Source organism: Diplotaxodon limnothrissa, linkage group LG5 (assembly GCF_057381915.1).
Source record: "Diplotaxodon limnothrissa isolate DT_005_m linkage group LG5, D_limnothrissa_male_GT1.1, whole genome shotgun sequence".
Lineage (NCBI taxonomy): Eukaryota > Metazoa > Chordata > Actinopteri > Cichliformes > Cichlidae > Diplotaxodon > Diplotaxodon limnothrissa.
The window spans coordinates 27,220,935-27,241,560 of record NC_140600.1 but is presented as its reverse complement, the minus strand read 5'-3'; the positions used below and the strand labels follow the sequence as shown (position 1 = coordinate 27,241,560).

At 39.5% G+C, this 20,626-nt stretch overlaps 2 protein-coding genes across 2 annotated transcripts; both read left to right on the top strand.

The window, feature by feature from the left end:
* The first annotated feature begins 1,818 nt into the window (after positions 1–1,818).
* On the top strand, positions 1,819–12,806 carry osgn1 (oxidative stress induced growth inhibitor 1). Its single transcript, XM_085354438.1, has 8 exons — positions 1,819–2,002; positions 7,756–7,818; positions 8,816–8,952; positions 9,036–9,227; positions 9,494–9,585; positions 10,426–10,625; positions 10,833–11,176; positions 11,284–12,806. The coding sequence occupies exons 2-8, from the start codon at positions 7,761–7,763 to the stop codon at positions 11,860–11,862; spliced, it is 1,602 nt and encodes a 533-aa protein (XP_085210564.1). The 5' UTR covers positions 1,819–2,002; positions 7,756–7,760; the 3' UTR covers positions 11,863–12,806.
* A 4,165-nt stretch (positions 12,807–16,971) lies between these two features.
* On the top strand, positions 16,972–18,471 carry LOC146632504 (zinc-binding protein A33-like). Its single transcript, XM_085353519.1, has 2 exons — positions 16,972–18,121; positions 18,155–18,471. The coding sequence occupies exons 1-2, from the start codon at positions 16,972–16,974 to the stop codon at positions 18,469–18,471; spliced, it is 1,467 nt and encodes a 488-aa protein (XP_085209645.1).
* The last annotated feature ends 2,155 nt before the right edge of the window (positions 18,472–20,626 follow it).

Below are 20,626 nucleotides of genomic sequence, written 5' to 3'. Positions count from 1 at the left end.
CGAGGATCTGTTAAAGCTTGCATAACAGTCTGACTAAAAAAACAACAATCTTGCATGACACAAAGTCATCTAACGTGTTTTGGGATGTATAGCTGTTATTCCATACCAATCACTGCAGAACGTGGAAGGGAAATAGCCACACGCACATCTGAATTCGCTTCAATTTTAGCTCTAATGTGTTACAAAACATATAAAATCGTGCTTTGGGTTCTCAAACGTTAATTTCCAACCAATATTATATATGAATGTAGAAGGAAAAGTGGCCCACAAATGTACAATCTCAGAACGATTTATTTTTTTTATTTTTTTTTACAAATGTATATCAAATAAATAGAAATAGAGGAAATGTGACTCCCTAATAATAAAAATATCTCAGAAACATCAGCTAGACATGAGACCTTTCAGGTTATTAAACTGTCATTATGCAGTGCTCTGTTTCAAGGGCACCTGGTGCTCTTAGAGGGGGAAGAAACAGAGGAGTGGCCACTCTGTTTGCATTTCCAGGAAACTCAAACGCCACATGATGAAATCTGTTTTTTCGGAATAAAACAGTCTTAGCAGAAAAGTTAACGCGACGTCGCTTTAACAGCAGGGTAAACAACAAAAATACACAACCACGACTAAACTTTACCAGCTGTGAATGAAGTGTGGTGTAACGTATGGCAGCCATATTGGAGGAACTCCAGTGTGAGTCAGCCATGAAAGCTTATAGTCTTTTTAGACAGAAGTGTGTGAGAGGTGTGTCTCTTACTACTTTTATTTACTCTATATGTGTACATGGATTTGCTTTATCTTTATGTAATTAAAGTTTAGCTGATTCTGATGATTTAAATAAATCTGAATGCTCAGGGATTATATAACTGTTCCAGTGCTTTGTGGTGATGTTCAGCATGTTGGTTTTGCAGTCATCAGCTTCTTCACAAGCATCAGGGAAGTTCAAATTTTAGGTAAAACAGTCGTTAGGTCTTGTGAAACGGGAACACATCAAATGTGGATCCTGCAAACAGCTAAACATGGGAACAAAGGTTTTCTCATCAGTATGCGACATTTAAATGCTAGTTTTTCATGATACCATTGTTTAAAGAATTATAAGGATGCTTCTGACAGGACAGAGATCAAAGTATATTATATTTAACTAACAAAAATGAAAATAAAAACTAATTAACTTACTGAAACAATCATGTACGCTTACGAAACTGAAATAAAAAAATTTCAAGGAAACATCTTTAGCTTTAGTTTAAGAAAATTATATTAAGGTTATAGAAGAAGCTACCAATAACTCGGAAAAAGTGAAAACTGGAGTTAAACTGAGATTCTCTAAATAATAAACTTAAACAAGCAGATCCACACTGCAAAACGACTATAAATACTGTAAGATTTTTTTAAAAGTCAAAATTTATAATAATCCAGAAGCAGATCTAAATTTGGCCTTTTTTCTCTCTTTTTTATTTATACAGAGACAATGACTATGTTATGCTGTAATAATAAAAGAAATGTGTCTTTTCTTTATTTCTTTTCTGTTTTCTTGTGCATTTATTTCTTAGTTATACAGACACGAGGACTGGCGTTTGTTTTAACAATAACGAAAGAAAATCCAGTCCATCCTGTCGTCGTCTCTCTCCATCTCGCAATATAGACGATTTTTGCTTCGCTTTACGCTGACGACGTAGCAGCGTAAAGATGGCGGCGTTCAGGGGGTAAAGCCGGGGCAGCGTCTAGGAAAGAGGCGTGATTCTTATTGGTCGACGGGGGAGGGGCCATCTGCACTGTTACATTAAACGAGTGAACGTGCTGCACGACGCAGGAGTTTGAGGCTCGCGTTGAACACGTGCGGGGGGAAAAAGAGAAGGCGGCTATAAAAGAAGGGGGCAGAGCCGCGACATGACAGACTGAGAGAAGAGAAGAAGCAGCAGAAACAGAAGACAGACGTGAAACCCTCGTGTCTCCTGAAAGGCTCAAACAGCACGCGGGGGACACAGAGCCTCACCTCCGGCGCGAATCAGTGAGTAGCCCGAGGCCACCATCTTTCTTCTTTATCCATTCATTTAGGTGAGCATCCATTGTGGCGTGAGTCATTGTCCTGAGTTCGTGGAGCGGTTAGATGGTGAGGGCAGGCTCCTGTCAGCCGGAGCTGGGAGCTGTGAGTCACGTAGCTGACCGGCAGGGGAGGGGCGTGGGTGGTCACGACCGGACCGAGCGGGTGCAAGTGCAACGTGGGGAGAGACGTTTCTAGGGTTTTCCTTAAGAATGCAGAGCAGATAACATCTGTAGCGCTCATGCAGACGTGCTGCACAAAAAATGGATTTTTACTGGAAAAAAGTATTTGTTCCCTTTATCTGAGTGTCCGTCATAATCCTGGAAAAGTTTCATCATCCAAAAGTACTCTCAATGCTGAATCATATACATTCACGTGGTACAGCATGCGTGGTTAACTTTAGATAAATACCGAATGATACGTTTATAGATTAATTTTTTAAAAGCACATTTGCTTCCTATACACAGCTATATATAAATACATATATATTAGTACAATTAAAAGTAGAAAATATTTCATTAAGTTTAATATATAAATTATTTTAGGGATACTAAAGATTATCACACCATAGCTAAACAGTATTTTTATAGGAAAAGTATATTTTTATAAGTTTACATTTTGTAACACAATAGCTGGTGAATGATTTGTTTTGGTACTTTGGGTTTTGCACATAGTTTTATAGTTGTTAATGTCAATAACTGCTTCACTGTGCTGAAACAATAGAAACAGCTTTAGAATTCAGTTGCATGTTTATCTTGAGGTGGAGTCGGTGGGTGGTGGTTTTGCTAAAACAGTGATGGCTGAGAGTTCACAGGAAACTGACAGGAAGGTCAGAGGGCTGTCGGGACACCCAGTGCCAAAATCCCTAGAAGGAAACTGAGTAACACAGGGAAAAGAGTTTAGTTTATACAGACAGGTGACAAAATTAAAGAGGGCTTTAATTTATGCTCTGTCATAAAGGTACTGCTACTGTGATGTTCTCATATTGCACCTGGTTAAATTTGACAAACAGGTCAGTGTATGTACAGTAAATTCTGACTGCAGACATTTGAACCCCACTCTTGGATATTTTATGATAATGACACCAAATAGATTGTATCAGGCACACAGCACTGGCTGTCAGCACACAGAAATCCCACCCACCCATTGTTTTAGCCTTTTGTTCATGAGGGGGAGCTAGTCAGAAGACAGCTGGCTGAAAAGGATCAAGAAGTGTGAATACTTATGTGTTTAGTGTTTTAGTTTCCAATACTGCACAGGAACCGATTTGGTTCTCCCTACACTTTGCAGACTGCAGCAGGCGTCTAGGCAGACATAACTGAAATCTCATTAGCCGTCTGGCAGGTGCATATGGCGGATTAGCTGGCCAGATGCTGGAAGCTTTAAGGTAGACGTATGCACAGGTGCCATATTGAGCATTTCTCAAGTATTTTCCACAGGTAGAAACAGATTCATGTAGGGCGTTGCATAAAATCAAGGGGCTCAGATTGAGAGCCTGTATTAAAATAGCAGCAGCAGTTGGATAAGAGTTTAGATAAGCCTTTGCTATATTTGCAGCCTGATGAGTAGAGAATCTGATCCAGTGTCATAGAGATTCAAGCTTCACAGGGGCACAAAAGAGGAGAAACTCACCAACGCTTTGTTTTTTCCCCCCTGTTTTTGTAACTGCTTTGCTTGCACCATTCATCAGAAACGTAAAGCAAAGACGACTTTGCCTGACCGTTGTTTAAAATCAGAAATGGTGCCTCAGTTTCACCCCCGAAGGGCCATCAGTTATTTAAAATATGTCTTTAAATAAGTGGGAGGTTTTCTGCTTTTTAAGTTAATGTTTCGATTTGCTGATTTGAGTCTTTTGCATGAGCAAAACATTTGATTATGTAATGGTGAGCAGCTGATTTAGGACAAGTCTTAACAGGAAGTTGCACCCTGTAGTTTCGAAATAATATGAGGGCTTTCATGGCTCCATATTGTTGTGGCTCTGCACACTGCACACACATACCTGCAGTTGACATAAGTCGAGACACAACTGCTGTGTCATTGTTATAGCTGTGTGGTTACTGAGTTAATTATATACGCCACCTGTGGCGGGACAAACTTTCCTTTGCAGTAAATGAGTCTTACTGCAAGTGTAACAAAAAATGCTTTAACATAAGCTTACGCTCTGTGTTGAAAAGCCTGTTTGGCAGGTAGACATAGGGAGATAGAGGTAGTGATAAAACATATCTGGTTTACAGTATTTGAATATTTGTCGGTATCAGCTGACTTACACAAAACATAAGTCTTACCGTAAAGGAAATACACAACCTGGAAGTGTAGTTGCTTCATTACTTTTTTAAGTATGCCTCTTCTCAGAGAAGGACTGAAAGTAAAACATCAAAACAGGTTCAACATTTAATTTTATTAAGGATTTCGATGACAGTAAAGGTGAATGGAAACCTCCTTTTGGGGGAAAATATAATAATTAAATCAAGGTGTAAAACCGAGGTCCTGTTTTAGGTTAAAAGCACTTCTTACTTGTAACACCACCACGTCTCCAGCTTCTTAAAGCAGTATTTGTAGTCTAACTTAGGACCTTTATGTCTCACTGGCCAATATTGCTTTGGCCAGTGCTTTGATACCAAACGACCTCTTATTACACCTGGAATGGGAATACCGAAATGAACTTGTATAACATGTAAGTCTGAAACATCCAATATAAAAATGGGTGTTTGGCACAATGACTAATGAAAAAAAAAAAAGACTATACTGTCAGGTATCACGGGTCATGAATGATGACTGCTATGACTGGTCAGTTGTGTTTTATCCAGTTGACGCAGTTAGAGTTTATGACTTTTATAACTGTAATATGACCCAGAGATCACTGCAGGTGTGCTGAAGTTAAGCAAACATGCACAGTACCTCATGGCAGACTCATTAGTTTTCTTTTTATATTTAGATTACAATTTAAATGAGTGTTTAATTTGAAAATAAGAGTAACTCTTTACTCTGATAAACTATAGTAATTTGGAAGTACCATACACAGAAGTTGGTACATCTCATTAAGTTTGCTTTTTTTTTTTTTTTTGAGATAACAACTTGGCATAACTGTTATATTTGGTACATTTAATGCTGTAGCTAAAGTCCTCTTTTTTGTAAGCATAAACACTGAAAATAAAGTGTTTAATGACGTCTGTGCTGCACATTAGTCACATTTCCCTGGAAAACACTTTTGGCATTTTGTGCCAAAGAAATTAAGGAAGCGTAATTATCCCCGCAGGTCAATCCCAGGGGGAAACACAGCTACTAGGCTTCATTTATTCATGGACTGTATGTGTGTGCAGCCCGCCTTCACTGGGCTCTCTGCCACCGTTTGGGCTGGATTATGTAACCCTCTATCTTTCTCGCAGCTACTTTTCTTTTTCACGCTGATTCTGGTTCAGTCAATCCTCTTTTTTTTCTTTGCCCCTTTTCAGTGCTTTGCTTATCTTGACCTTGTGTTTTTTGTTTTGAGTCATCCTCTTTTTCCCTCCATGTCCTGCAGTAACTTTCTTTTCCCCTGTGTAAGCATGACTTAGCAGATTATGTAAAGGGCAGGTCTGTGCAAATGAGTAACGTCATACCTTAGCTGACATCATGAGCTATATTACAGTTGTCTGTCTATCTGTCTAGAGTGTCTGCAAAGGGGTAAATGCATTACACTCTTGCACCACGCTTCATAATTTACTTATTGGGCATTCAGTTAAGTTTTAATGAGTTGGGTTAGAGACAAACAGAGTTTCTATGTGGAAAATGACTTGCTCCCATTTCCGTGATGAATAACTATATTTGCAAAGATTTCCTGGTCATTGCATCACAGGGGTGGGAAAAAGTAACTGCACACTGTTTTGGTACAAATAAAGGCACCATTACACCAGCCGCACTCCTGTGTGGCTGCTGAAACTGCAGTTCATGCAAGGTGTTTGGTGCTTTTTTGTTGTTGTTTTTTGTTTATTTTAATGGAAAAAGCCTCCATCCTGTCACCAGTGCATTAAAGATTTGAAATATTTCTTAAAGATAGAAAACAGGGACCCTTTGAGTGAGACCTTTATTAGAGCTACTTGATGAGCAGTGAGCTCCTTCTAATGAGGATGTATTGGAGACCATTTCTTTTACCACCATCTTTTTTTTTTTTTTTTTTTTCATTCATTCTGCTAATTTTGTTTAATTTTAGACTATATAGGCCTATATTTTGTGACCGGTGGAAAAGGGAGTTAAATTTGTCACTTTTTCTTGTGGAATAATTTTTCTAAACACTGAGATTCCAGCAGACTTGATGTTTATTTTAAACCACACTGAGAGGCATGTACCCAGTAAACACAGGGGCGATACGAAGTAAGACGTTCCTCCCTGAATATCAGTTCCTCGGTCGTTCATTTCTACGCTTCGTCCTCCTTGTCGTGGTCATGATAACAGCTGAAGGACACAAGATTTTCTCATTTAATGGAACTCCAAATATTTTTGTTTTTTACCTCCAAATATTTCCTTTTTTTTGTTTTTTCATGGTCACATTTTTGTGTCAGGCTGATCACAAAACACTCAGTTTGAGCCTTTCTCAGTGTCAGACCTGCAAGGCCAAAATAATCAACATCGTCTCATGCTGATAGTCTTTCCTGGAAGTCCTCAAAATAAATTATATCATTCGTTTGTTTGTATCACCTGAAACGGCCAGTCAGAGCTTTAATGAAACAACTTGTAATCGCCAAACTCACATTTTCCCTTTTTAATCGTGTGAGCTCCAGAGGTTGCCTCACTCGTCATGAATACAATCAGACTAAATGGCGCTTGGCTTGTGGTCCTTTAGTACATAAACTGTGCAAAAAATCCTCAGCAAGGTCTCCTTTCAGAAAAAAAAGAAAAAGTTGAAAGTGTGAATTGTTTCTTCATTTCAAACAGATTTTTATTTTAGCATTTGAGGCCTTTGGTTCCTTTAATAAATAAAGTTAGAAACAAAGCAAACACATTGATGCACATTAAAATGAGTGAAAGTGCTTAAAGATTAGCTTTGTGTTTAGAAAATTCCAAGCAAATAAAAGACTCTCCAAGGCCAAATTTGTTGATTTAATCCACAACAGTTAAACTTAACAGGTGAAAAGAGGCGCGCTGCATGTTGTGGGGGTAAAATATGATGTGAGTACAGGTCGTGTGCCCTCAGGCTTTTAAGCATCTTGTGATCTGAGTGAGTTATTACATTTGATTTAATGCCTTTTCACCCTGGGTTAATGTCTAAACTTACAGTGGATGTGTTTTAGTTGTAAAACTGATTCTCGCACTTGACCTACTGCTGTGTGTAACAGATCTAGTTCCTCTACAGCCGACCTTGATGTACTGAGTTGACCTTAATGTCTTGACTTGTTTGTAAACTCAGGAATAGTAAAGTACAGCTTCAAACTTGCAGGTTTGAAAAAAATTAAATCAGAGAGTAAACAAGGAAGAAATTAGCGTCTTCACATGAAGTCTCTCTAGAGACTGTCTTCCTGTGTGGTTTATGGTGTATGTGGCAGCGTCATATCTCTATCTACGCCATCTCGAGCTACGATGTCAAACTGAGGCTCTGCAGGGGAAGTGTGTGCATGTGTGTGCCACAGGTCACATGAAAATGAACTCGACTCACCATTGTTAATGCTGACTGGACTCAACAATCATTAACTGTGTTGAACTACTTTCTCAGTCTTGTATAAAAATGTCTTTTCTCCTCTTTGCAGTTGAAATGGACCTTCATGACAAAGAAATTCTCCCTGGAGACATCTTGCCTGTGGTGATCATTGGTAAGAAAACACACATGAAGAACTGCAGTTTTAATTGTTCGGTTACAAACCTCAAAGGAGCAGTCATTAGCTTTGTTTAGGGGTGTGCTCGATTAAGTTATTACAGCAGTTACTAATGAAGTTCACACCCTAAACATTAGCCAGTAGCTTTGAAATAAACCTGACAAACATTAAATTGGATCGTTGTGATGGAGCTCAGAGGGAACTGCATGAGAAGAAATATACTTCTGAAAGTGAGTTGTGCCAGTTTTGCTTTGTCTGCATTTCTATGGTCTTTTGCATGACTGTGGGATTCCACTTTATAGCCTAATAGTTAGCCAAGGTATTAATTGGTTATAGGCTAAATATGGCTTAGATTTTAAGAGATGAACTCGCCAACAGCGGGAAGCAGATGTTGCACAAAAGTGAGGCAAACAATGCAATACTTTAAAAGAAACCCACTGTGGTTTTCCTCATTTTCAGTTATAAATGCAAACGCTGGCTTTCTTATGGGGTTTTTTTCTACTGTTGGTTCAGGTGAACACTCCTGCAGCATTACAGCTCACTAATGGAAAAGAAGAGCTTTACTGTCCATGAATCAGTGATGAATCCAGATTAATGATTCACAGAAAAAAAATCAGAGTGAATCCTCGCATCAGCAAAGGCTGTTGTGTTAAAAAAAAAAAGGTTCAGTTGGATTACTTAGAGAGCTGAAAGTGGGATAACCTGACTGTGCAACTGTTGTACGTGGTTTTGCTGAATCATTGGCCTCTTGTATGTGCTGTATCCAAACCCCCTGAATCATGCAGTACACTGACTTTAATGTCCCCCTTTCATTGACAGGTTTTGTTTTTGTTTTTTGCAATGTTTCTGTTGGAAGTTAAATTGAGTTATTCAAATTTTCTTTTTCTTTTTTTTTCTGATCTGTGTTCAGCTGTGCGGTAAAATTGGTAATAACCAAACTGCATTTTTTCTGAATGTATAACCAATCACCACCTTACCTCTCATTTATTTTCAGGTAATGGCCCCTCAGGCATCTGCCTGTCCTACCTGTTATCAGGTTACACCCCTTACCTGTCACCTGAGGCATCACATCCAAATCCCCTGCTGCACAGCAAGCTGGCAGAGCAGCCTCACCTGTCGCTGCTGGAGCAGGTAAACGTCTTTCTTTTCTCGGTGAAGTTGTGAAGTTGCATTAGTGCAGTGTGAACAGAGCCTCACAGATGCTCCCTTTGTAGGACTTGGAGTACCTGTGCGAGGGGCTGGAAGGGCGGTCGTCCAACCCCGTAGCGGTGCTCTTTGATTCATTGTTGCTGCCAGACAGCGACTTCGGATTCGACCACACCTCTCCGCTGGAATGGCGATACGAGCCAGAGCGTGCCATTCCCCACCTGGTGCTGGGGAAGGGACCACCTGGAGGAGCCTGGCATGTAAGTTACAGAATAGGTTTTAAAGGCTAACCCATTCTGTTTTGTGTAAGCAGAAGGATAAACAGTCGTCTGTTTAGTCCTTATCATCATAAAATGTTATTTTATAAGATGGCCTGAATTCGATCGTAAAGTAGATATGGTTAGCAAACACATAAAAAAAATGTTTTGCCAGCTGCTTATTTACACACAGAAGTTGATGTGCACGCGATAGAAGGCAAACAGGATTTGAATAACAAAAGTGTTAACAATGTGTGTGCTGTGTGCAGGCAATGGAGGGCTCCATGCTGACGCTGAGCCTGGCTAACTGGATGGAGCTTCCCGGGCTGAAGCTGAAGGACTGGATGAGAGACAAACGCAGGTCTGCTCATAATAAAACCGCCACTTTGTGTACAGAGCGTGTACGACGTGTTGTTTAAACACTCAACAGGGTTCATGAAGTTTTCAACCGTAATAAAGCTCCTGGCAGAGAGGCTTGTGTACAAAAAGATGTCTCCACAGTGGACAAATACTATCTGATTACCTTTATTAATAACAAATCTTGACCACCCGGGCTTATGTTTACGAGCTGAGAACCTAAAGCTAAATGGGGTTTGAGTTTCAATGATGGAGCTGCTCTTGTAGTTAGCTTATACTTGAATTTAATCCCCACAGCCCTGATTATTAAGACTAGACTCAAGCTGTCATTGCAGTGAGGCTGCTAAGAACAAGAATGACTTTTAGGAGATGTATTGGTCATATAAATGAAAATAAATTGATAATGTAATGAAAATTGATGAAATTAAGACTTGGAGGCCTAAATTAATAAGTTTTTTACCACAAAGAAAATACAGTTACAGTACTCTTCTGAGTAAGCTGAGCAGAGAAATAAAAGAACAAAGCCATTGATCTTCATGCCACACTCTTTAATTTGTTTTTCAAATGACTCAGCCCAGCTGGACCCACTTGATTTACATAAAATAGCAATTTGTGACCATAGCAGCAGAACAGTGGTCTTTAATTTCTGTGCGCCACACTCAGACTTGTGTTTCAATATCGCCCCAACAACTCTTTCATTTACAGATTTTTTTTTTTTTAATCAAAACTTCGTTAGTAAATATCTTCTTTCTGATCCCTAATACTCGTCTTCATGTCCTGTGTCTGTAAACAAATACGTGTTTAACCTGTATCCAAATGTATTTTCGTGTTTCTTTCACAACAGAAATGTGCGAAATGACCGTGCTACACCAGCAGAGATTGCCTCCTACTACCAGCACTACGTTTCCCAGATGTCCCTGGAGCAGAACTTTGCCTGTGGGACTTTAGCCACCTCTGTGACCAGGCAGCCTATCAGCCAGGAAGGGTCGCCGCCCTGCTGGAGAGTGACAGGACTGCAGCGGAGAGAGGGGGAAGAGCTTGGAGGTACAGTGAATGAAACTCTCTTGATCACTGTTAAGATTTGTTGTGTTATAAAGTGTTAAAGCACATTGCCAGCTGAATATTAGGATTCTAGGACCGCACTAAAGTAGTTTTGCTTGATTCACTGCTCAAAATCATATTAATATGGACTTCATGCAGCCTCTCAGTAAAGCCGATTTTCACCTATTGATTCTTCTCTCCTACTTTTAGATGGTTCCACGCTTTCAGAGGAGGTACCTTTCTCCGTGTTAGCACGCAATGTGGTGTTGGCGACGGGCACGCATGACATCCCGGCCAGACTCGGTGCACAGGGCGAGTCCCTGCCCTTCGTGTGCCACTCATTCTGGGATCTAGAGGCAGCCATCGCTCGCGGTGAGCTCGACCAGTCGTCAGACCCAGTTCTGGTGGTGGGGGCAGGACTTACGGCAGCCGACGCAGTACTTGCCACCCACCATCTCAACACCCCTGTCTACCACGCCTTCAGACGCTCAGTCAACGACCCAGAGCTCATCTTCAACCAGCTGCCTAAACTGCTCTACCCAGAATACCACAAGGTGAGGAGAGCAGAGCCACTCAATTTCCTGACTGATCGTCATGGCAGCTGAACCGGGTCGTCTAGGATTTTAATCGCCTAACCTCTGTTCTGTACTTTGTCCTCCAGGTTCACCAGATGATGACTCAACAGCATCAACGCAATAATTCACAACAGGACCATACGCAGAATCTTCATCGTTCCAACCCTTCTTCTTCTTCCTCCTCTCTCCCCCGGTACCCGGGTTACCTGAGCTTCCCGCGCCACAGGGTTGTCGAGTTCAGACCTGACCGAAAGTGCGTTCTAGAGTCAGACGCTGGCGAGCGGACGGTGGTTCAGGTCTCTAAGGCTCTGGTTCTGATTGGCGCCCACCCCAATCTTTCCTTTCTAGACAATAACGGGCGCTCGCTTGGCATGAACCCTGAGGAGCCCATCTCATGCCGGAGGAACCCAATTGAGGTGGACCCGTTTACAAACAGGGTGATTGCTGCGAACGGGCCAGGCATGTACGCCATGGGGCCGCTTGTAGGAGAGAACTTTGTCAGATTCCTAAAAGGAGGAGCGCTGGCTATCGCGAGTGACCTCACCAAGAGACAGAAGGAAGAGGCAGAAAAAGGAGAAGGCGAGCTAAGCATAGACAGACTAATGGACAGATGTGTGGACAGACAGACTCGGGCAGATCCAGAGGTTTGCCTTGTGGATGTGTAGCAGATTTTTTTTTTTTTTTTTTAAACTGAAGAAAACCAACCAATCACCACAAATCTGTGATGTCACAGAGGAATCCACACTCAAACGCCATAGGTCAGGTCATTGTCGCCCATTAGTTGCCTATGAAACGGGCAGCAAGTGAGCTCTGACTGCACTCGCACTGGTTTGAAGACTTCTGATTTTCTTAGGTAAAGAAAAGCCTCCAGATGTGAGGCAGTTAGAACAGCTGCACTGTTTCCACCAGAGTCAGATGGCATTTGTAAGTAGGCGAGATGGAGAGATGAGTCAAAGGATGCAGTGGAGGACAGACAAGGGGTCTGTTTGTGTTGTCCCCATCAAATTGTATAGGTAGATATCACTACGTCAACATAAATTTTATTTATAAATAAAAAAGGTTTACACCTTACCTTGATTATTTTGTTTTAGTAATTGTAATTCAGTATAAGCACTAATGTACCCTGCGGCAGAATAACCAGTCATTACCTTTGCATGTCTGCGAGGACACAAACTGACGTGAAGAAGCAGAAAGGCAGACTTGAGCGAGGCAGAGAGTTTATTAAAGACTGACTGGGGACAAACTTGAGTGACGTGGTCCTGACAGCTCGAGTTTCTGGACACTCTGAGAGCCTTATTCACTACAGTAACCACCTGATTAAACTTTAATCAGCCAGCAGCACCATATGTGACCAAACCGACACGTGTCGTCTCATCCTCAGCCTTTTCTACAGTGAGGATAATGAACATGTTTCCATAGCTAATAATTTATTCTGTTATTGCCACTGTCCTATTTAATTTTGTAACACTAACAATATTGTTTGTATATTGAGTTTTGCTGTTTTCTGAACCCGCCAACCTCTCGTTTTTCTATGTAAAGCTGTAACTGTACCCATCTGTGTATCTTTTTACATCCTAAAGTATAAAAATATTTTCTACTTTATACAAAAACAGAACAACTCAGAATATTTTTGTAATTTCTGTCGGTGATGACCTTTAATCTGAAGCTTTGACAACATTCGATTTTGGCTTCACTGTGAGTGAGAACTATTTTAAGCCCTATTTGTATTGAAGTAGTACAACAGTGAATGTCATTTACACATTAATCTACCAACATGTGGATTTCTTCAGTGCACTTTAAAATGTTTTCACCACACAAAGTCTGATTTGCTTAATCAGGATGCAACAGCTCACCTGTGCATTTTTGTTAATACATTTTTTTTTTCTAAAGACTTTTTTTTTTCTTTTCAGTATTACTTCCACTGCAAATAAGGTTTAATGTAATGAGATTGTAGTTTATGTATATATAGATGGCCGGTAGTTTCCATGTCTTCCTCACATTGACTGTTCAAAAGAAATTTTCCATGCATCAAAAAGCTAACTATATGCAGTAAAGATGTTTTGGTTTTTTTTGTTTTGTTTTTTTATACTAATATTTGTTGAAGCTGTAAATTTCTTAAATTTATTTAACCCTCCGAGTTCATCTTTGGCAATCACAAGTACCTGAAACACTGTTTTCAGGCCTTGCTATCTGAATGTAAATTTTGGTTTTGCACATTGTGATTAGCTTGGTACCAAGCGAGGCTCCAAACCAACACACATTCTAAAAAGCATACAGGATCTGTTTCCCAGACAAGGATAAAGTCTGGTCTCAAAGAAAAAACTTTACAGAGGAATTATTCTTGGAATTGTTCCATTTGTTTAGGATCAGGATTAATTAATGTCTGTAAAGTGGTGGGTGGGTTAGACCTCACGGGGTTATCCAGGAAAGAAAGCTTTTGAAATTCAGAATATATTTTACAGGAGTGTTCTTAGCGTGTCAAGATCCACATAACCATTGGCCCTGCACAGGCTGCGTATATTTTCCTATTGGCTGTGCGCTAACCTTACTCCCTCAGACAGATGCATGTCGAGGCTAAACAGCTGTCTGCAAACACTGAGGAGTCCACCTGCAGAAAAGCTAAAATACTAAAGAAAGAATAAAACATTTACCATCGACTTAAAGAGCTCGGATTTTTTTTTTTAGTTTGATGCACTGTACAGACAGTCTGATTTAAACTTGTCACTTAACATGTAAAAAAAAAATGCCACAAATATGCAATTCAACTTCAGATTGAAAGTAGTAAAGAGGAAATCGTGTTTCTTCTTTAGGTGACTATGTTTAGCTGCAAACTGACTGGCACTGATTTTGTTTTCATGGGTTATAAAATAACGCCTGTTATACCATCGCTGTAGTCTTTTGCATTTAGATTGAGCTTCTTATTAGTATATGTACTAACATTTCTTTAAAAAAAAAAAAAACTAGAGTTTCTTTGCTAAGCGCTTAAAATTTAAACAAGAAATGACAAAACCAGAGTTAGTGGTGCAATATTGTAGTTTAAATGGTACAAAGATTTCTGGATCCAGATAACATCTTTTATCAATAAATTAAATTACTATATATATATTTAAGTTCATAAGTTTACAGAGCACAACGTAACATCTATACATCTGTGCGTTTACGACTGCTTCTGAAAAGTTGCGAAGAGATGATAAGTTTGATTTTTTTTTAATGCAAAAACTTAATTTGGTGTTGTGTATTTGGTCAGTTTACTAATGTATTTATTGGCTAAATATTTCTACAGACAGAGTTGGTGTTGTCACCATCAATTAGGTATTTTTGACTTGTATACTGAACTATGATCTATATGAGCCAGCAGTGCCTTAAGACTCATTATTCATGGCTTAGTATTTTGTTTCATAGCAGAGTAAAAACATCTGAATGTCTCTTTTCTAATGCAGTAAAATCACATGGTTGTCTTTAGATGTTATTTTTAAATCACAAAATTGTGTGATTTATAGATCGATAACTTTCATCTGTGTAAAACTTCAATTTTTTTCCACATTGTATTTGTGCCATGGTTTTTATTAAACAGCAGATTTTATGAAAATGTGTTTGTCCCGCTCTTTGGACCTTCCTTGCGTTTTTGTCTTTTTAAACTTGGAAAAAATACATATCTGCAAATAATTTCGCATCAGATCTTTATGATTATGCATACAAATTATTGTCATTTCACTGCAACAGTAGTTCATTACATCTTACATTTTATCACAGATGGCAAAAGTACAGACTTCCTTTACTTTAGTACAAGTACCTGTGTTTACAAATACTCTAGTAACAGCTGAAATACTGTAGCAGCTGTTTTTCTCAAGTAAAAGTGAAATACAGGCTCTGAAATGTACTCGCAGGAAAGAAAAAAGTACTTCTTTGAAGGACAATTCTGCTAACCATTCTTGTAAAAGATAACTGAACCATGCACTATATTAATATAATATAAAACAATATTAGTACATGAGGACGCAAATGCTACTCCAGTCTAAATTCTAATTCTCATGAAAGCTTGAATCTGTTATGTAGGACACATGAAGTGAAAGAGAGTTTTAAAAAATAACAATTTTCTGTTCCTTACATTGTAGATGGTGAATTCACCTCCACACCTAAACAGGAAAATTAGTACAATCGGGAGTTACAGTGGGATTTAGCAGGTAATGATCGAAACAGTTTAGTTGCTCAGCACACGGAAAACAATCACAACTCACAGTAATTTTCTACTGTGAGCTTCGGTAGATTTTCTTAGTGTACATGCAGCGATCAGCTGACCTGCTGTCTTGACTGACGTCCATCCCCTACACTGTTTACACTATCTTTATGCTAGACAGTATACAGTTGGTATAGAGATGAAATTTAGCTAATTAGTCCAAGCATCGTCAACCTAAATGCAATTTGCTACACTTGATGTAACCTAAATCTAAATGAAACCATGAGCACCACAACCACCTTGCATCAGTCCAACACAGTGCTTTACTGTGAATTCGCCACAGTACTGCAAACTAACCTGTTTATTTTGGACAAAACTACCCAGTATTTGAATAAACTAAGTTTGTATAGCTTTGTTTATTTTGCTGGAGATTTCACAAAATGAAAATACATAATTTATCATAACACATATAAAATCCAATAAGTAATTAAAATTATGACATTACATGTAAAATTTAAATCTACAGTTTATCATGTGTCACTGATAAAATTAAAAAGTTGTCAGAAAAATAAAAACTAAGATAAAGTACAGATACCTAAAAATTCTACTTTTAGAGACATATGATGCCACTTCACACTGACTCAAGTCTCAAGTTAGTTTTTTTTTTAAGTTGAAGATGCTACAAAATTAAAGAGTCTTGAAAGTGCGTTGTTAGCTGTTTGCTCAAACTCTCAATATGATTGCACTGGCAAGCACAGCAACATGAAAAGGCCTGAGGACAACTGCAGAAGATGATCACATAATTTTTTCCATGGTTAAGAAAAACAAACTTCACAATCTATAAATACCTTCATGAATGTAGAGGAGGGTTTACATCAAGGCGCAAACCACTGGTTACACTCAAGAAGAAGAAGGCCGGAAATGTAAAAGAGATTGCGCAGTTGCAGAAAAGCAGTTATAGACTTCTGACAGTCACTGACAACAAGAGCTGTTTCAAAAGCAGCCCATGTTCAAGGCGTTGGTTTGTCTAATTATATTTTGAGCTTGTGAAATGAGGGTCTTTGTATAAAAATCTATGTAATTCCTACACAAAGACTTTTTTTCATTAACTTCATTGAGTTAAATTTGAAAATCTGGACTTCAATCACATACTGATTGAAAAAAAAAATTTCGTGGTGCACAGAGGCAAAAAAAAAAATCATGATACATTATATGAACTCATCTTGGTGGATAGAGGCTAAAATAATCCACGGAAGATGATGCTGTCTCTTTAACTGATATCTTCAATACTATAAACAAATTTAAAGTGATGTAGCACCTCTGACGTATGAGCGCGCTCCACGTGTTTCCTGACTTACGTTACTAAAAAGAGGAAGCAGATCTTTTTCAACTGAGGGGAAACTTCAAACTCTGTAAAAAAAAATTCAATATTATTCACCAGAAGACAAAACCCACAGAAGGAGAAGAGATTTGGGATTACTTCACCTCGTTTACGTGAGTTTTTAGAGCCCTAAAAATGTGGAAGTACCTTCTATAGATTAGTAAGTTTCTAACTTCCTGTTTGTGTGGTTTGTTAACAGCGTCAGTCACAGATAAAATGTCGTCTGGAATCCAAGAAGAGCTGTCCTGCCCCGTTTGTCGAGACATATTCAGAGACCCTGTTGTTCTGTCGTGCAGCCACAGCTTTTGTAGAAACTGCCTGAAAAGATGGTGGAGAAAGAAAGAAATACGCCAGTGTCCTGTTTGTAAGAGTGCATCTAAAAAGAAAAACCCACCCTGTAACTTGGTGTTAAAGAACCTGTGTGAGAACTTCTTGCTGGAGACAAATCAGAGTGCTTCAGCAGAGTCCGAGTCGCTCTGCGGTCTGCACTCGGAGAAACTCAAACTCTTCTGTCTGGACCATCAGGAGCCAGCGTGTCTCATCTGCAGAGACTCAAAAACTCACAGCAACCACAGATTCAGACCCATCGATGAGGCTGCGCAGGATCACAGAAAGGAGCTCCAGATCTCACTGAAACCCTTACAGGACAAACTGAAGGCCTTTGAACGAGTTAAAGGAAACTTTGTTCAAACAGCAGAACACATTAAGGTTCAGGCCTTTCACGCAAAGAGGCAGATCAAGGAGCAGTTTAAGAAGCTTCACCAGTTTCTGCAAGAGGAAGAGGAGGCCAGGATCACTGCTCTGAGAGAGGAAGAGGAGGAGAAGAGTGCGAGTATGAGTGAAATGATTGCAGCTCTGAGCAGAGAGATAGCAAGTCTCTCAGAAACAATCAGAGCCACAGAGGAGGAGCTGAGAGCACGAGACATTGCTTTCCTGCAGAACTACAAGGCTGCAGTGAGCAGAGTCCAGCAGTGCCCCCAGCTGGATGATCCACAGCTGGTGTCAGGAGCTCTGATAGATGTGGCCAAACACCTGGGCAACCTGACCTACAATGTCTGGAACAAGATGAAGAAAATGGTCTCCTACTCCCCTGTGATCCTGGATCCAAACACAGCTGAATCACACCTCTCCATATCTGAAGATCTGACCAGTGTGAGCCTTGGAGAGAGGCAGCAGCTTCCTGACAATCCAGAGAGGTTTGATGGCTATCCGATCGTCCTGGGCTCAGAGTGTTTCGACTCAGGGACTCACAGCTGGGATGTTGAAGTTGGAGACAGTCCAAACTGGCTAGTTGGTGTGGCTGAAGAATCAACTAAAAGAAAGGGACAAACAGACTTTAAGTGTCGATTGTGGGCTGTGTGGTTCAGTAAGGGTAGTTATTTCATACGTTCCCCACTAGATTCGTCCTCCTTTCATCCAAAGAAAAAGCTCCAGAGGATCCGAGTTTGCCTGGACTGGAAAAGCGGGAAGCTGTCATTCTCTGATCCTGACATCAACATTTACACCTTCACACACACTTTCACTCAGAAACTTTTTCCATTTGTTTACACCAAGAACGAACTGCCATTGAAGATATTACCACGAGTGTCTCATGACAGTGCAGACTCTGATAGTGAAGGAGATCACGATCGAGGTGGTGAAACAGTTAATGGCATTCTTGATGACGACGATGATGTTATTCATGATGTTGATGATGATGATGATGATGATGACTGACACTATAGCCACATACCAATGTTTTCCCTTCAAGTGTAAAAAAAACCCTAAAACCTATAAAATACTAGGTTGGTTGCAAACTGCAAAAACTGCGCAAAGCAGTTCTTTCCTGCTAATTAAAGCTGATAAACAACAAACTAAAAAGAAATACTAGCTCAACAAAATTGGACCATAAAATCCATAAAACAAATGATATTTTGTTCTGCACTGAAAATGATCTGATAGCTAATTCTATTAAAATGCTAAAAAGGCACTAAGAGCACAGAGTAGTTAGGTCCAGTTCAATTAGTCAAGCACAGAGGGATTGGCTGCAGCTGTCAGTGAAAGTGGCCACAGCGATAAAGAAAGGTAAGTACAACAGAATAAAAAGGAACACAGGATTACACAGCCCTATTTTATGGTGCATACACAAACTTGTATAACACCTTAGTGTCATACAGAGACAGATCACTTAGACACTATAAGTACAAACAAAAGGTTGTATTATGAGGTTGTGACTGTCAAAAACACTGGCTGCAACACATGAAGTAGACTATTTTTTATCAAACTAACAATATTTGCAGCTGTTTGTTATCTTCTAAACGGTAAATATATTTCATTTTGAATTCATTTTTTCTCTGGTTACTCTGTTGCATTTTAACTGAGTATTGAGAGGAGCTTTTGTCTGGTAGAAGGTAAATGATTGAACTGATTTGCAGTAATTCTCATCGACCACTAGGTGGAGACAAACACAAAGTAAACTTAAAGAGGTGAACACGGATAAATCAGTGGACCCTTTGACCCAAAGGAACACTGAACCCCTTTGATGGAGCAGGTTTGACTCGGTGTAAACAATTCAGTGTTGTACATTTGGCCTCAGAGTTTTTGAAGATGTAAATGTTTCAAATGTCAAAAAATGATCTTTTTTAGCTCTTAAGGTAAAACCCCCAAATTCAACATTTAGTTGAAATGTGTAAATAAATCCATACAGACTTTCAAAGTACAAAGTAATCTTGTCTGATAATATTACATTTGGGGCTGCAATAGAAAATAAAACTGCCTTTTATTCAAAAAGCTGAAAGTATGAATCATGTTCACATGATGAGTCCCTAAAAGACTAAATATGCAACAAATCTCTTTTATTAAAAAATTACCTCACAGCTGAATAATTAAAACATTTTTGTTGGTTTTTCTTCTTTTTTCTTGTTTTAATACTCATTTTGTTACTCTGATTGTTACAAGTATTTTGAGCCATCCTACCTGAGAACATTAAGATCAGTGAATTGATTGTATTACACTGAATGTCTGTGTAACAGGGTCATAAATCACATTGTTATAATTACACAAAATGTGTTCTAAACCCCCAAACCGTTCCTTTTATACCTGACTTTTAGGACCTCCAAGCCTGTAGTTATGTTCATTATCAGTTAGAGCCCCTCCTCATCCTTTTCTTCTTCTGGCCGCCCTCCTGCCACGGGGTGAATGGACTCTGGTTTTCCCCCAGGAGCACCCTCCAACCGACTGCCTGTCCTGCCCGCCTACACCAGCCTCGTTCACGTGTGTTTGGGGTGGGGGGTCGGACCACCAGGTGGCTCCACTCACACCCAAGGTTAAGGGAAGTGATGGGGTGGAGGTTTGGCGCTTTTTGTATACGGAGTTCTAGTGAAGCCGTTAATAAAGTTGGAGTGAGACATATTGAGGCCTCTCCTGTAGTCTTTACATACCTCCACAATCTTTAATTTAATAAGACAGCTGTTGTTATTGTTGAGTTTATTTTTTGTCTGTTTCCACGTCTGAACTACTGTACTGCTGAAAAAGCTTTAAAATGGGAATAGTTTAGGAGCACTTTAAAACAGGTCACACCTTTGTCTCCGCCCACCTGACTACGCTCTTTCAGCTATGGGTAAAAAAACAAAACAAAAAAGGAAGCCTGGGCGTTCTTCCTCTGAGAAAAACAAAAGCGTTGTCTGGGTGAGAAATTTATCTCAAGGTTAAAATCAAAACAGAGAAAGGAAAACAAGGCGAAACTAGTATAGTTAAGGTAAGAGTTCATTTGTTCCCTTCTAAGGAGACGAAATATTATGTTTATAACACAAACCAAAAGTGAAAGTAAACCTGGCCGCCTTCCTGTTATACAATTCTGTTCGGTGCATTTTCAGCTTCTCTCTGAGAAAAG